Source organism: Stenella coeruleoalba (genome assembly GCF_951394435.1).
Source record: "Stenella coeruleoalba genome assembly, chromosome: 7".
Classification (NCBI taxonomy): domain Eukaryota; kingdom Metazoa; phylum Chordata; class Mammalia; order Artiodactyla; family Delphinidae; genus Stenella; species Stenella coeruleoalba.
In genome coordinates this window covers 86,793,272-86,809,113 of record NC_137153.1, presented here as the reverse complement: position 1 = coordinate 86,809,113, position 15,842 = coordinate 86,793,272, and the positions used below count along the sequence as shown (strand labels likewise).

Below are 15,842 nucleotides of genomic sequence, written 5' to 3'. Positions count from 1 at the left end.
TTCCACTACAAAAGAGGTTTAAGTAGATGCACATTTGCATCTCTATAAAAATAAGCCTATATTTAAAATTAGAATCAAAGTGCCTCCTGTAATTTTTTTAAATTAAAATTAAGGTATAATTAACATACAGTAAAATTCACCTTTTTCCGTGTACAGGTCTGTGAGTTTTGACAAACACATACAGATGTGGGACCATTACAATCAAGATATAGGATAGTTTCAGCACCCCCCAAAATTCCCTCATGTCTGTTTGCTATCTGCGCCCTATAATTTTAAAATTAGCATTTTCGTGCTACCAACCAATTCAGTGATTGTGATTGAAGATTGTATGCTTTCATTAAAAAGTCATGTACATCATGGGGAACTTGAATTTCAGGTGTGGCACAACCCTTGATTTCAGGTGTGTGTGTGTTTAACATACACATACATTCTTTTAAAAAATATTTTCCATTATGGTTTATCATAGGATATTGAATATAGTTTTCTGTGCTATACAGTAGGACCTTGTTGTTTATCCATTCTATATAGAAAAGCTAACCCCAGCCTCCCACTCCACCCCTCCCCCAGTCCTCTCCCCCTTGGCAACCACAAGTCTGTTCTCTATGTCTGTGAGTTTGTTTCTGTTCTGTAGATAGGTTCATTGGTACCATACTTTAGTGATATCATATGGTATTTGTCTTTCTCTTTCTGACTTCACTTAGCATGATAATCTCTAGTTGCATCCATGTTGCTGCACATGGCATTATTTCGTTCTTTTTTATGGCTGGGTAGTATTCCATTTGTGTGTGTTCTTTTTTATGGCTGGGCAGTATTCCATTTGATGGACATTTAGGTGGTTTCCATGTCTTGGCTATTGTGTACAATGCTGCTATGAACGTAAGGGTGCGTGTATTTTTTTTTCAGTATGCAGGCCTCTCACTGTTGTGGCCTCTCACCCATTGCGGAGCACAGGCTCCGGACACGCAGGCTCAGTGGCCATGGTTCACGGGCCCAGCTGCTCCGCGGCATGTGGAATCTTCCCGGACCGGGGCATCGGCAGGTGGACTTTCAACCACTGCGCCACCAGGGAAGCCCGCATGTATCTTTTTGAATTAGAGTTTTGTCTGGATATATGCTCAGGAGTGGGATTGCTGGATTGTATGGTAATTCTGTTTTTAGTTTTCTGAGGACCCTCCATACTGTTTTCCATGGTGGCTGTACCAACTTACATTCCCACCAACAGTGTAGGAGGGTTCCCTTTTCTCTTCAGGGCTGTGTGTGTATGTGTGTGTGCATGCACGCACATTTCTTAATACAGCTATTTGATAACTTTATTTTGTAAATTTACTAAAGTTAGGTGATTGAAATTTGCTGATTTATACATATAAAGAAATAGATTTCTGAAAGTACTGTAAAAATGTCTCTTCTCCAGCAAATTTATAGACTTAACAAAAATTTTAGCTAAAAAAAAAAAATATTTTATTTTAGAGCTTTACGAAGTTATTCTTTTCCTCCCCATTAATTAATTTATTTACTTTTGGCTGCGTTGGGTCTTCATTGCTGTGCGCACGCAGGCTTTCTCTAGTTGTGGTGAGCGGGGGCTACTCTTCGTTCTGGTGTGCAGGCTTCTCACTGTGGTGGCTTCTCTTGTTGTGGAGCACGGGCTCAGTAGTTGTGGCTCGCAGGCTCTAGAGCGCAAGCTCAGTAGTTGTGGCACACGGGCTTAGTTGCTCCATGGCAAGTAGGATCTTCCTGGACCAGGGCTCAAACCCGTGTCCCCTGCATTGGCAGGCAGATTCTTAACCACTGAGCCACCAGGGAAGTCCTAGAGTTATCCTTAAATTCATAAGATCATCAAAGGAAAGACAGGAACAAAAACTTTTCCAAAAATTGTCATAAAGGGAAATACACCATAAAGATACTAAATCATATTGTAAAGAAATAGTTTCAAGTCAGTGAGTTCCATATTGTTAAAACACAGTGGATGGGAAACAACCTAAGTGTCCATCATCGGATGAATGGATAAAGATGTGGCACATATATACAATGGAAATTACTCAGCCATAAAAAGAAATGAAATTGAGCTATTTGTAATGAGGTGGATAGACCTAGAGTGTCATACAGAGTGAAGTAAGTCAGAAAGAGAAAGACAAATACCGTATGCTAACACATATATATGGAATTCAAGGGAAAAAAAGTCATGAAGAACTTAGGGGTAAGACAGGAATAAAGACACAGACCTACTAGAGAATGGACTTGAGGATATGGGGAGGGGGAAGGATAAGCTGTGACAAAGCGAGAGAGAGGCACGGGCATATATACACTACCAAACGTAAGGTAGATAGCTAGTGGGAAGCAGCCGCATAGCACAGGGAGATGAGCTTGGTGCTTTGTGACCTCCTGGAGGGGTGGGATAGGGAGGGTGAGAGGGAGGGAGATGCAAGAGGGAAGAGATATGGGAATATATGTATAACTGATTCATTTTGTTATAAAGCAGAAACTAACACACCATTGTAAAACAATTACACTCCAATAAAGATGTTAGAAAAAAAAAACAGTGCATGTTTTGCAGCCCTCATTCTACATGACCTCTTAGTTGAACCCTTGAAACTCCATTACACTGGCTTTCACCACCACACTCTACTCTCCTCTCATCAGGTACTCAACATAAAATGTTGGAGCTTCTCAGGGTTCAGTATTGGGCTTCCTTTTCATTTTATAAACTATTTTGAACAATTTTTGTCAATGCCTGTAACTTCGTTGACGTACCATCTATCTGTAGTATACCAAAAAGTCCTGAATTAACATATCTAGTCTGAGCTTCAGTTGTCTGCAGAACGACTCCATGTGGAGGGATCCCTTGATTCACAGGGATCCCTTGATTTCAGGTTGTTCTTAGCAGCTTTTCTGTTTTTGTTGGTTTCATGGTTATGCTTCAGATTATTTCATTGATCCTTGTTTATAGCTTCTGTGGAACTAAATATAGCATTTGAAAACAGTACAATTACAGCATCAAGGTAAATCAGATTTTGTGAACCAGTGATGTTCTAAGAAAAATCTAGGACTTAAGGTTGTTAATACATTATTCAGAAATTAGCCAAACAGGCCTCCCTAAACTCAGGAAGCCACTGCTGGGTTAGCAGTTATGGCCAACGAATATAGAAACATAATATTTTCACATGGTATTTTATCCTCTTCATTATGATGGAATTGCAATATGTTATACCACTACATTCCCTTTGCAAGCACTCACTGCACATAAAATTGTTCTGTTCTTTGGCCTTTTATGAAAAAACACAGACTTGGACCATGTCAAAAAGCAAAGTTCTGATTTTTTTTTTTAATGCATGGTCTGGTAACTTTTGAAAACAGAATATTTGAAGTCTCTTTTCCCTCCCGTACCTACAAGTAAAATAACATTCCAGGAGGATGTACTGTTTGAGTGGTTATGAGGTTGGATTTTGTTCTGAAATCTTTTGAGCTGAGGAATCAAAGCTGTGCATTAGAAAATTAAAGTCCTTTGTAAAGTATATGAAACAGGACTATATGTATGTTGTGTAGTTCAAAGGCAGTATATTCACTGAATTGTCTTTTGTACATCTTCACTAATAGAAACATATTTTACATAAATTTGAATATAGTTTAAACAAAGACTTTGTGGAAAATTAAATGAAAGAATGTGTAGAGATCATTTTGTACATTATGTGATTCAAATGTAAAGTTATTAATTATTATTTACAAAAAGGGATCTGTCTTGGTGGTTATTCTTTATTAGCAAGTTGCTTTATGTAGAGTGTTTCAGTTTTCTAAGTGCTTTCATGTCTCTTATTTTAAATGAATGGAATTCAGTAAGTATTTCCTCTCCTGGGCCATTTAAATTTAATGGTTGTGGAATGAGAAACTTAATCTTTTGTCAGATAGAATAAGGCAAATAGAGTCTGGAAGTTTAAAAGAGGATTGGGAACTCATAAATCTTGCTATGCTTATTTATTTGTAAATCTGAGATGAATGGTAGTCCTGAATAATGAGAGGAGAGGGGACCAGATTATTGGAGATTTTATCTCCCCGACTCTAGTTGCCCCCTTGTTCCTTTGAGAAGTCCTTGGGGCTCACTAGTGTTTGCTGAAATCAGAGGCACTTTTCAATCACCATTTTTAATCTAGGACTTGGAACCTGTTTATGCTTTGGGGAAAGTTTGCATTATCTTCAAGACTTCCTGACTGACATATATATAAATATTATTTATATTTTATGTGTGCGTGTTTATACATATGCACGTGTATTTGTTTTTTTTTTCTCCCATGGTATTTAGCATTTAATCATTTCTGATTTGCTTTTTTTGAAACTGTGGAATACTTTCTTATGGGTTGTTTTCACTTCTAATAATGATGTTTTGGTTATAAAGATTTGGTGTAACAGAGGTGTAATCCTGTACTCATTTTATCAGATGCTGAATACTGAGTATAAAAGCTAGCTGGCTAATTTTCTTCTGTCCTTCCTCCCTTGATCCCTGAATCTGCATCCGTATTCTGTACTGTAATATCTCTACAGTATTCTGTACCAGTAGAGACAGTACTAGTACCTGACTTGACTCAACATCTTACAGGTTTAAGTTGTCAACATCTGGTACTTTCTAGTCAGCCTACAGGCACAGAGTCAGCAGGGACAGGAGGGAACTGCTCCCCCCTGAGATTTCAAAACGTAAATTTTTCTGTAATGGTGAATTTATCCTTAGGGACTTTTCTTAAGAGAGTCCCTTATCTCTTAGTTCAGTGGTTCTCAGGGTGTAGTCACAGACGAGCAGTACCAAGCATCATATGGGATCATGTTAGAAATGCAAAATTCTTGGGTCCCAATCCAAACTGTCTGAATGAGAGACTGGGGAGTGGACCCAACAATCTGGTGTTTCTGATGCATGCAAAAGTTTGAGAACCACTGGCCTAGGTAATAGGAGTATTCCTCCAGATTCTGCTTTGCATTTACTTCTGTCAAGAGTTGTTGTGGTACCATAATTCTAGATCAGTTTTTATATTAATTTCTAAGTTTAGAGGTTCACAGACAACATGGGTAGTGAAAAATTTGAACCCCAGCCTTGGTGTGAGGAGCTAACCTGTGGTTTGAGTTCTCAGGGATGTGATCCCTTCTCCAGTTCTCAGTACATACAGAGTAGACACTCTGTGCCAATGGCTGACTTCTTCTAGTCTTCCCTTTTATTGAAAGCATAGTACTTTGGAAATTTTGGCCTTATGCAGGGGTCTCAGTGATAGGACCTTATCTTCTGTCCCTCCTGCGAATATCAAAAAACAAACCTGGTTTTCAGTTTTCCTCTTTGTTTCTGGTCCTTGGAAATTTCTCTTTTTCTCTGAATCCAGCAATACCTTTAAATTTTTTTTTTTGTATTTAAACCATTATTTCTAGATGTTTATGTTAGGATTTTCACTTCTGGTCCATGATTTTGTCACAGAAGTCGTTACAGTTACTTTATATCAAAGTTTATTTGATAAAATACTTATTTTATTATACTTATTTATACTTATTTCTGTTCTGTAACTACAACAGTGATCTTTCATGCCTTGTCCTATGTTGATTATAATAATTGAAAACCAGTAAACATTCTTCATAGTATTAGGATACTTGTATAGTCATTGCAGAACCAAGTAGCATGTTTGGCCCATGGAGGAGGAGTTGTAATCTTTTGACTACCTGTCCTACTCAGAGGATGCTTTAGGTGACAAAACGATATGGATTTGTTTTCATCTTTGTCCTCCACTCTCTGATTGCCTTTTTTAAAAAAAATATTTATTTTCTTTATTTTTTTGGCTGCATTGGGTCTTCGTTGCAGCACACGGGGTCTTCATCGAGGCGCGTGGGCTCTTCATTGGGGCACGCGGGCTTCTCTAGTTGTGGTGTGCGGGTTTTCTCTCTCTAGTTGTGGCGCGCAGGCTCCAGAGCACATGCGCTCTGTAGTTTGTGGCACGCGGGCTCTCTAGTTGAGGTGCGCGGACTTAGGTGCCCGACCAGGGATTGAACCCGCGTCCCCTGCATTGGAAGGCAGATTCTTTACCACTGGACCAGCAGGGAAGTCCCTGATTGCCTTTTTATATTTCTTATGATAAGAGAGCTGTGGGCTTAAGTTTTATTAAGAACTTGTAAGTTCTCAATCATACTGTTTTTGAATCCACATTGTGTATGGTATTTTTCTCAGAGTCCTCTGATTCTTTCTAATTTGTAATGATTGTTTTTCAGACCTGCTGTACTGCCATCACCCTGGGATTTCTTTTCATTGCACTTCTGGGTTACTTCTATTTCTTGGATCCTGTATTTATATATATGTCCCCAGGTGAAGGAGAGAGCATGCACGCATACATAAAAATCAATCAAGTAAAATTTTCTGAATGGATATGTGAGAAGCAACTTTGAATCTTAATACATCTGGCAAGGTCTTTGTTTTTTCCCTTATACTAGACTAATAGTTTGATTGGAGTATAAAACTCTATATTCAACATTATTTTCCCCCAGAAAATAGCATCTTTTGTTTTCTGTGGGAAGTCTAATGCTAATCTAATTCTTTTTCTTTGTAGGTTACTCCCCCTTTCTTTTTCTGGAAACTAAGAATTTTTTACACAGTTCCTTAGAGTATTAAAATTGATAAGGAATACGATGAAACCATATTGCATATAGTAAAATAACCTTTTAGTAATCCCATGTCACTAAATATCAGTTGTGGTTTCCTGTTACTTTGAGTGAAAAAGTAAGGCTTATTACCATAATCCTAATGAAGAGCTCACTTCCACATATTTCCCTTCACTTCCTAGTCTTTTTTTTTTTTGGCTGTACGTGGGCCTATCACTGTTGTGGCCTCTCCCGTTGCAGAGCACAGGCTCCGGATGCGCAGGCTCAGTGGCCATGGCTCACGGGCCCAGCCGCTCCACGGCATGTGGGATCTTCCCGAACCGGGGCACGAACCTGTGTCCCCTGCATTGGCAGGCGGACTCTCAACCACTGCGCCACCAGGGGAGCCCCACTTCCTAGTCTTTGTCTCCTCTTACACACTGGGAACCTTTCACAACACAAAGAGAAGGGATGGGAGACTTTCTCAGTCATCTTTCCTTATCTCCACTCTTAAAAGTAATGCATTTGTTGTAAAATAAGAATATGCTAACCCACAACCTGAACATCACTGAAAATATGTAAAGGTTGATAGCCTGAGTGTTTTTTCAATACTTAGTTATTTTGTGGATCTGTAGCATTCTCCTCCATTTGGGCAGTGAATTTTTAGAATTCAGAGTTCCATGTCCTAGCTTGCATCAAGCTTTGCGGTACAGGTTTATACATATGAAAGCCAATGATTATGATTGGTTGCTAGCATATTGTACCTCAGAAAGTCAATGTTAATCAAGTCTGTTTTACCACACGTGGAGATCACATTTCTAATGCTTATGTGTAGTTCATGTATGAGTTTGTCAAGTCTTAGTTGTTCTGTTGTTTTGTTTTGATCAGAATATCTAAATATTAATGGTTATTTTTCACTTTCTAAGTTTTAGGATTATCAGAACATAACTGATTTTCTTATTAAAATCAAGGGTTAAAAACAACTACTTTTAATAGCACCATTAAATATAGGGAGAAAATAAGGTTAGTGTGAGGAAAGTTACAAGAGCATTTGTATATGGTTCTGAAAACTATTTTCTATTTTAGTTATAACAATGTGAATTATAATATTCTTAAGTATAGAAGGAAAATGACATGGTTTTTTGAATACATCTGCTAAATAATTTAGAATGATCAAAAGTAACCATTTAGCAGTTTGCTTCATTCCCGTCAGTTTAATCAGTTCTGTTTTATATGCTTATATTTTAAACTGTAACATAGTATGTAACCTCATATATTCTTTAGCTAATATTAACATTTTTGTTGTAGCAGCAGGTGCCAATCAAAAGTTCCCTAATGCCCAAATGATTAGAATTTGCAGGAGTAGACTGGAGATAGGAGAGGCTCTATTAGAAAACACACAGCCCTCATCAGACTTTCAGTTAACTTGTAATTTTGACAGTTTTGATGAGAGACTCAATTGGAAAATTGAGTTGTGTGGGGAATCCTGGAGAGTTAATAATTCAGTTAAGTGATCCATACCAATTTTATAGCTAAACCCTTGAAAACTTGAGACTGTGCTTCAACATTAACAGGTATGGGTTTTTAATTATCTACCACTCCCATGATCTACCTGAAATGCCATGTCTTTCCCAAAGATATTCTATGACATTCTAGTTAAGAACTGATGAACTAGATCAGTTGACTGTTTTTTAATGTTTTAAATAAATTTTACTTTGTCCACATAAACATTATTAAATAATAAATGTAATGGCCTTAAATAACAGGAATAAAGAGGCAAGCAAGTATGATTTTAAATCAAATCAAGGGCCTACTTAAATTACACCCCCTTAAGCAGAAACTGACACACCGTTGTAAAGCAATTATACCCCAATAAAGATGTTAAAAAAAAATTATACCCCCTCCTAAATTGATCTCTCAGCTAAGAATTAATGCCTAAAAGAGTAACTGTTAACTGATGGGAGGACATAGTAGATTTTCTCAGCTGAATTAGAGCTTTAAAGAGGTGGTCAAGTACCATAGAAATTGTTTATTGCCCTGTTGTGTACCTTGTGTGTTGTTACCTGGTTAATTTTATGATATTTTAAAGAAAAGTTAACTTTTCATTTGATATTATTTACTGTGTATCTCCCTTTCCCACCCCACCGCACCCCACCCCTCGTTTCTTTTAAAGGTATTTAATTCAGGTTGATAGTGTATTTTTTCCCTCCTTTACACTTTGTGGTAAACATACTTAAACACCTATGCATGTAAACAGTAATGCAAAAATCCTTAAAAGATTTTATTCAGTTGATTGATTTTGTTGCATTGGCAGAGTGAAGATAGTCCAAGTCCCAAGAGACAGCGCCTCTCTCATTCAGTCTTTGATTATACATCAGCATCACCAGCTCCCTCACCACCAATGCGACCATGGGAGATGACATCAAATAGGCAGCCCCCTTCAGTTCGACCAAGCCAACATCACTTCTCAGGGGAACGATGCAACACACCTGCACGCAACAGAAGAAGGTTAGTTGGTTACAGTTACTTATTAAATTTGTGGTCATTGGTAGATTTGTGAATTTTTTTTTAACATCAGAAAGCATTTTTTCTGTAGGAATTTTATAAACACATCAACACCTTTTTACTTGTACGCTTACACACGAGAAACAACGTTACAAGTTGTTTAGATTTCTACAGTCCGTCATGAGAGTTCATTTAGCTTGTGACTGACAGAAGAAGGAATTGAAAGGCTAAATTGGTTTACCTAAAATCAATCCGTACCATTATATGTGAATTCAACTACTTTAAGGTTTAAGACTTTTTGTGGGCTAGCCTTCAATCCATATTACTGAAAAATGCATTTTATAGTTTATAACTATAAGGAAATATAGAACCATGGTCTTAGGAATGAGCAGCCTCTTTTTCGTGCAATTCTTATCCACTCCATTCTTAGAAATGAATAACCTCTCTCCAGATATTCCTTCTGTATCCTCTAAGGCAACTGGGAGCTTAATTAAGTTTCTTTAAAATTGTGGAGCCTGTGATATGAAGAGTGACTGAAATTTAGTTTGACTTTCAGTCCTGTCTTCCATATAGGACTTGCCCCTTGCTTTTCCTTCCCAGGGGAATACATTTCCTGAGCTGCTTCCTCTTTAGTAGTTGTCTGAGGTCATACCTTTCTTCTTCCAAGGAAATAGAGCATACTTGGGGTGAGACAACTGTTTATATGTCCAGGATGTGGTATTACAGACTAAATGTTTGTGTCTCCTGAAGATCCATAGGTTGATGCCTTAGCCCCCAGTGTGGATGTATTTAGAGATGAGGCCTCTAAGGAAGTAATTTAGGCTGAATGAGGTCATAAGGATGGGGCCCTGATCCAAGAGGATTAGTGTCCTTATAAGAGGAGACTCTAGGAAGAGAGCTCTCACTAGAAACCAGCCATGCTGGCACCTTGATCTTGGACATAGTCTCTAGGACTGTGAGAAAATGAATTTCTATTGTTTAAGTGAGTCTGTGGTATTTTATTAGGGCAGCCCTAGGAAACTAATACTGAAGGAGTCTTAAAACCCATCATTCATTGTTCCAAATAAGACAAGATAAACCTGTTCCTGAGCTGTATTCTGTTGACACACTAAGACTTTTACATTATCTGGTGCAGTATTACCCAATTATATGGGAATGTTTAAGTAAAATAATGTTATGCCAACCAGGTAAAATATTTTATAGCTGTTAAATGTTATAGCATGAGGAAATAAGGTTGGTTGTTTCAAGGTTACAGCCTGAGCCCCTGCTGTAATCTTTCCTATTGCTTTATGGCGAAATGTGACGTACATTCAGGAGAACTTGTAAAACAAGTGTACACTTAAAAGGATAACACACAGGTGTGCCCAACACCTAGGTTAAAATAGAGCATTAAAAACCCTCCTTCTGATAACCCCTGTCCTGTGATTTGTCGTCACTCGCAAACATTTGAGGAAAGCCAACATTTGAGGAAAGCCAACAAAGTGAAAGAAGGGCACTGAAACTCAATACAAGAAAGAACTTGAAGAAACCATTAATAGAAGAAATAAAACAATTAAGAGAATAAACAAAATAGAATTTTAGAATAAGTGTAGCATGAGAGAAGTGGAAGAGATTGTATCCATAAAAATCAACTGGAAATCTTAGTTGGTAAAATTAATAAACAGGCAGAAAAAGCATCTTGGTCCCTGGAAGATCAAGTGAAGGAATTTTCCCAGAATGTAGTGTAAAAGGGCAAAATGGAAAGTGTGGAAAAGAAATTTAAATATAGGCAAGAGTCATCAGTTCTGAATATGTCTAATCATATTTCCAGGCGGAAACAATAGAAGGGAACAATTTAGACAGAAATAGTACAAAATCATTTTCAAGAATTGAAGAGGGACTTCTCTGGTGGCTCAGTGGTTAAGAATCTGCCTGCCAATGCAGGGGATGCAGGTTTGAACCCTGGTCCGGGAAGATCCCACATGCCACGGAGCAACTAAGCCTATGCGCCACAACTACTGAGCCTGCGCTCTAGAGCCTGTGAGCCACAACTACTGAAGCCCATGTGCCACAACTACTGGAGACCGTGCTCCACAACAAGAGAAGCCATTGCAATGAGAAGCCCGCGCCACAACGAAGAGTAGCCCCCGCTCGCCGCAACTAGAGAAAGCCCGTGTGCAGCAACGAAGACCCAATGCATCCATAAATAAATAAATATTTTTTAAAAAATTGAAGAAAGACTGAGTGTTGAGCAAGATCTTGGTGAAATTTAAGAATATGCACAAACATTCAGAGATGAAGAATGTTGAACAATAAGAGATCCTCCCTGAATCATACATCATGATCAAGAGGGATTTATCCTGGGGTTGCAAGGATTTTTCAGTATCTACAAGTCAATCAGTGTGATACACAACATTAACAAATTGAAGAATAAAAACCATATAATCGTTTCAATAGATGTAGAAAAAGCTTTTGATAAGATTTAGCATCCATTTATGATTGGATAACTCTCCAGAAAGTAGGCATAGAGGGCACATACCTCAACATAATAAAGGCCTTATATGACAAACCTACAGCTGACATCATACTCAACGGTGAAAACCTGAAAGCGTTCCCTCCAAGATCAGGAATAAGACGAGGATGTCCACTATCGCCACTTTTACTTAACATAGTTTTGGATGTCGTAGCCAAAGCAGTCAGACAGGAAAAAGAAAAGGAATCCAAGTTGGAAAGGAAGAAGTAAAATTGTCACTGTTTGCAGATGATGTGATACTATGCATAGAAAATCCTAAAGATGCCACCAGGATACTACCAGAGCTCATCAATGAATTCAGTGGAGTTGCAGGTTACAGAATTAATATACATAAATCTGTTGCATTTCTATACGTGAATGACAAACCATCAAAAAGAGAAATTAAGGAAACAGTCTCATTTACCATCACATCAAAAAGAATAAAATACCTAGGAATAAACCTACTTAAGGAGTTAGAAGACCTGTACTTGGAAAACTGTAAGACACTGATGAAAAAAATTGAGGATGACAAAAACAGATGGAAAGATATACCGTGTTCTTGGATTGGAAGAATTAATATTGTTAAAAGGACCATACTACCCAAGGCAATCTACAGATTCAGTGCAGTCTCCATCAAAATACCAATGGCATTTTTCGCAGAACTAGAACAAATAATTTTAAAGTTTGTATGGAGACACAAAATATCCTGAATGGCCAAAACAATCTTGAGAAAAAACAACAGAGCTGAAGGAATCATGCTCCCTGACTTCAGACTATATACTACAAAGCTACAGTCATCAAGACAGTATGATACTGGCATAAAAACAGACACATAGATCAATGGAACAGGATGGAAAGCCCAGAAATAAACCCACGCAGTATGGTCAGTCTGTGGCAAAGGAGGCAAGAATATACAATGGAGAAAAGACAGCCTCTTCAGTAAGTGGTGCTGGGAAAACTGGACAGCTACATGTAAAAAAATAAAATTAGAACATTCTCTAACACAATATACAGAAATAAATTCAAAATGGATTAAACAGCTAAATGTAAGACCAGATACTATAAAACTCCTAGAGGAAAACATAGGTGAACTCTTTCACATAAATTGCAGCAGTATTTTTTGGATCTGTCTCCTAAAGAGAAGAAAATTAAAGCAAAAATAAACAAATCAGACTTAATTAAACTTAAAAGCTTTTGCACAGCACAAAATTCATCGACAAAATGAAAGGACAGCCTACTGAATGGGAGAAGATGTTTGCAAATGATATGACCAATATGGGATTAATATCGAACATATATAAACAGCTCATACAACTCAATGCCAAAAAAAAACTCAGTTAAAAAATGGGCAGAAGACCTGAGTAGACAGTTTTTCAGAGAGGAAGTGCAGGTGGCCAACAGGTACATGGAAAGATGCTCGGTATTGCTAATCATCAGGGAGATGCAAATCCAAACCACAATGAGATACCACCTCACACCTGGCAGAACAGCTATTATCGAAAAGAACGCAAAAAACAAATGTTAGCAAAGGTGTGGAAAAAAGAGAACCCTTATACACTGTTGGTGGGAATGTAAATTGGTGCAGCCACTATGGAAAATAGTATGAAGATTTCTCAGAAACACTAAAAACAAAACTACCATATGATCCAGCAGTTTCACTCCTGGGTAGATATCCAAAAAAACCAAAAATACTAATTCAGAAACATATGCACCCCAGTGTTCATAGCAGCATTATTTACGATTGCCAAGGTATGGAAGCAACCTAAGTGTCCATCAACAGGTGAATGGATAAAGGGTGTGTGTGTGTGTGTGTGTGTGTGTGTGTGTGTGTGTGTGTTTTCCACACAATGGAATACTACTCAGCCATTAAAAAGGCCGAAATTTTGCCATTTGCAGCAACATGGATGGACTTGGAGGGCATTATGCCAAGTAAAATAAGTCAGAGAAAAACAAATACTGTATGACATCACTTATATATATGGAATCTAAAAAATACAGCTAACTAGTTGAATGTAAAAAAAGAAGCAGACTCACAGATACAGAGAACAAACTAGTGGTTACCGGTGGGGAGAGGGAAGGAGGACGGAGAGGGCTAATATAAGGGTAGGGGATAAGAGGTACAAACTATCAGGTATAAAATAAGCTGCAAGGATACATATACAACACGGGGAGTATAGCCAGTATTTCATAATGACTATAAGTGGAACATAACCTTTAAAATTGTGAATCACTGTATTGTACACCTGTAACTTACGTAATATTGTACAGCAACTACAATTAAAAAAGAAATAATAAAAGAAAAAAAAAGAGAACCTTCTTGAAAGAATTATTAAATACTGTACTCTAGGAAGTGGAAGAATAAATGTAAGAAGTAGGATTTAATACCATTTGATTAGGAAAGGAAACAAAAAAGACATACTGCTAAGTCTGAATAAAGGTCTGTTGTTCAAAAAAAAAGAAAAAATTTCCGGAAAGATCTGAATGTAAAATGGGGACAGAGCAGAGAGAAGTAAAAATGTGCAATCTAGATGTTTTCAGAAAAATTGAATTATGTGTTTAAAAATTCAAGTGTAGTCACTAGAAGAATAGAACTGGAACATATAGCTTCCACACAATGAAACAGATAAACAACATATATAGAAAATGCAATCCAACAAAAGGCAGGTCAGTGAGACCAGGAGGGAAGAGCTTTGTGCTGTTCACAAGTGATACATCTAAAACAAAGTGACAAAGTAGTACCTATCATAGATATAAAAGTCAACTGAAAGAAATATTTGTTCATCTTATCACTGTTTATTATTTCTAGATTTTCCAATAATTCTGCTTTCTAAATGTTTTACTACAAAGGCATACATAACAGATTTAATGAGAGGCAATTCAGTAAAGACAAGGACCAAAATTGTCAAGGAACTTATGTGTCAGCGTGAGAGCTTGGGTCTTAATTTGTGTTAAGTTTGAGTTATTGAAATTATGTTTGAGTAGGGAAGTGAGAGCAAGAAGCAACAACAGAATAAAACAATATTAAAAGGGACCCTTAAAGTTTGTGGACAGGCTGAGTGTTTTTTCGGGAGATGAGTGATCTGGGCATATATTTTCTATTTTGATTGTAAGGTACACGTTTTTTCACATCATAATGTCTCTAAATTGATGGTATAGTATAATCTCATTGGCAGCTTTCCTCCTCTTTTTAGTGATACATTAAACAGTCCTTTAAAATATTTTTACAGGTATAAAGCTATGTACATATACGTGAATTAGTATACATAGATAAATTTTCTTGTTCTTTTCTCTTAGAGAGACTAGAAATAGTGTAGCAGTCAGCGCACTTACCTTCTAAATACCATTCCACAGTCAAAGGAACCAGGGCTCTGGAAAACTGGTTAATTCCAGAGTTGGTATAGGGAAAATACAAGATAAGCCTAGAGCATATTGTCCGTATAGTAAGGAACAGTAGTAAAAGGGCACAGGAGCTAAACTGAATGTGCTCCCATTGGACAAAGTTGAAATAATTTTAACAACAAAATAAAACAATAGTGTGGATTATAACCTAAAGAATAAAATAAATATCCATTAGCCCATACTCATAAATAAGTGAATAAACAAATAAATGGGAGAGAGGGAACAGTTCTTCCTTATGGAATTCCAATTAATACATGTGGAAGAAATGAGGGGAGTAGAAAATCACCATTAGAATATTATAATAGTGATAGCTGAAGGTCCATTCATGCATGCTAAAGTTATTGGCAAAACTTTTAGCAGAAGCAGAATATTTGCATGGTCTCAAAGTATCTCCCCCCCCCCAAGTATTTGGTAATTACAAAGGGAAGAATGGTGATTTTGTAGTAGAGGGTCTTGGCAGAAACCAATTTAGCCAAGTGATTGGTGGTAAATACATAGGCATGAGTGATGCATGTGATGTCATGTGCCCCTGGATACAATGCACTGAAAAGGGCCTATCACCTCTGTGATATCCTTTCCAGTAATGCATAACGTCATGCAGATCATGCGAAAACATCAGACAAATCTGGGTTAAAGGGTATTCTGCAGAGTAAATATGTCTTCAGAGGTATCAAGGTCGTGAAAGACTGAGGAACTGTCATGGATTGGAGAAGACTAAGGAACCATGACCACTATATGCAATGATGGGATCCTGCACTGGATTTTTAGACCGTGAGGGGATATTGGTAGAAAAACTGGGTAAAATCTGAATACATTCTGTTGTTTAGTTAACAGTATGATACCAAGGTTTATTTCC

The 15,842-nt window shown here is 37.4% G+C and overlaps 1 protein-coding gene across 10 annotated transcripts in view; it reads left to right on the top strand.

Annotated features, from left to right (window-relative positions):
* Positions 1-15,842, top strand: part of RNF38 (ring finger protein 38) — a 123,881-nt gene that overhangs the window by 75,942 nt on the left and 32,097 nt on the right. For all 10 annotated transcript variants that reach the window (XM_079926405.1, XM_079926403.1, XM_079926410.1 and 7 more), the window contains one exon: positions 8,906-9,099. In XM_079926405.1, the coding sequence (XP_079782531.1) occupies positions 8,906-9,099 (194 nt within the window). The remainder of the gene's footprint in view (positions 1-8,905; positions 9,100-15,842) is intronic.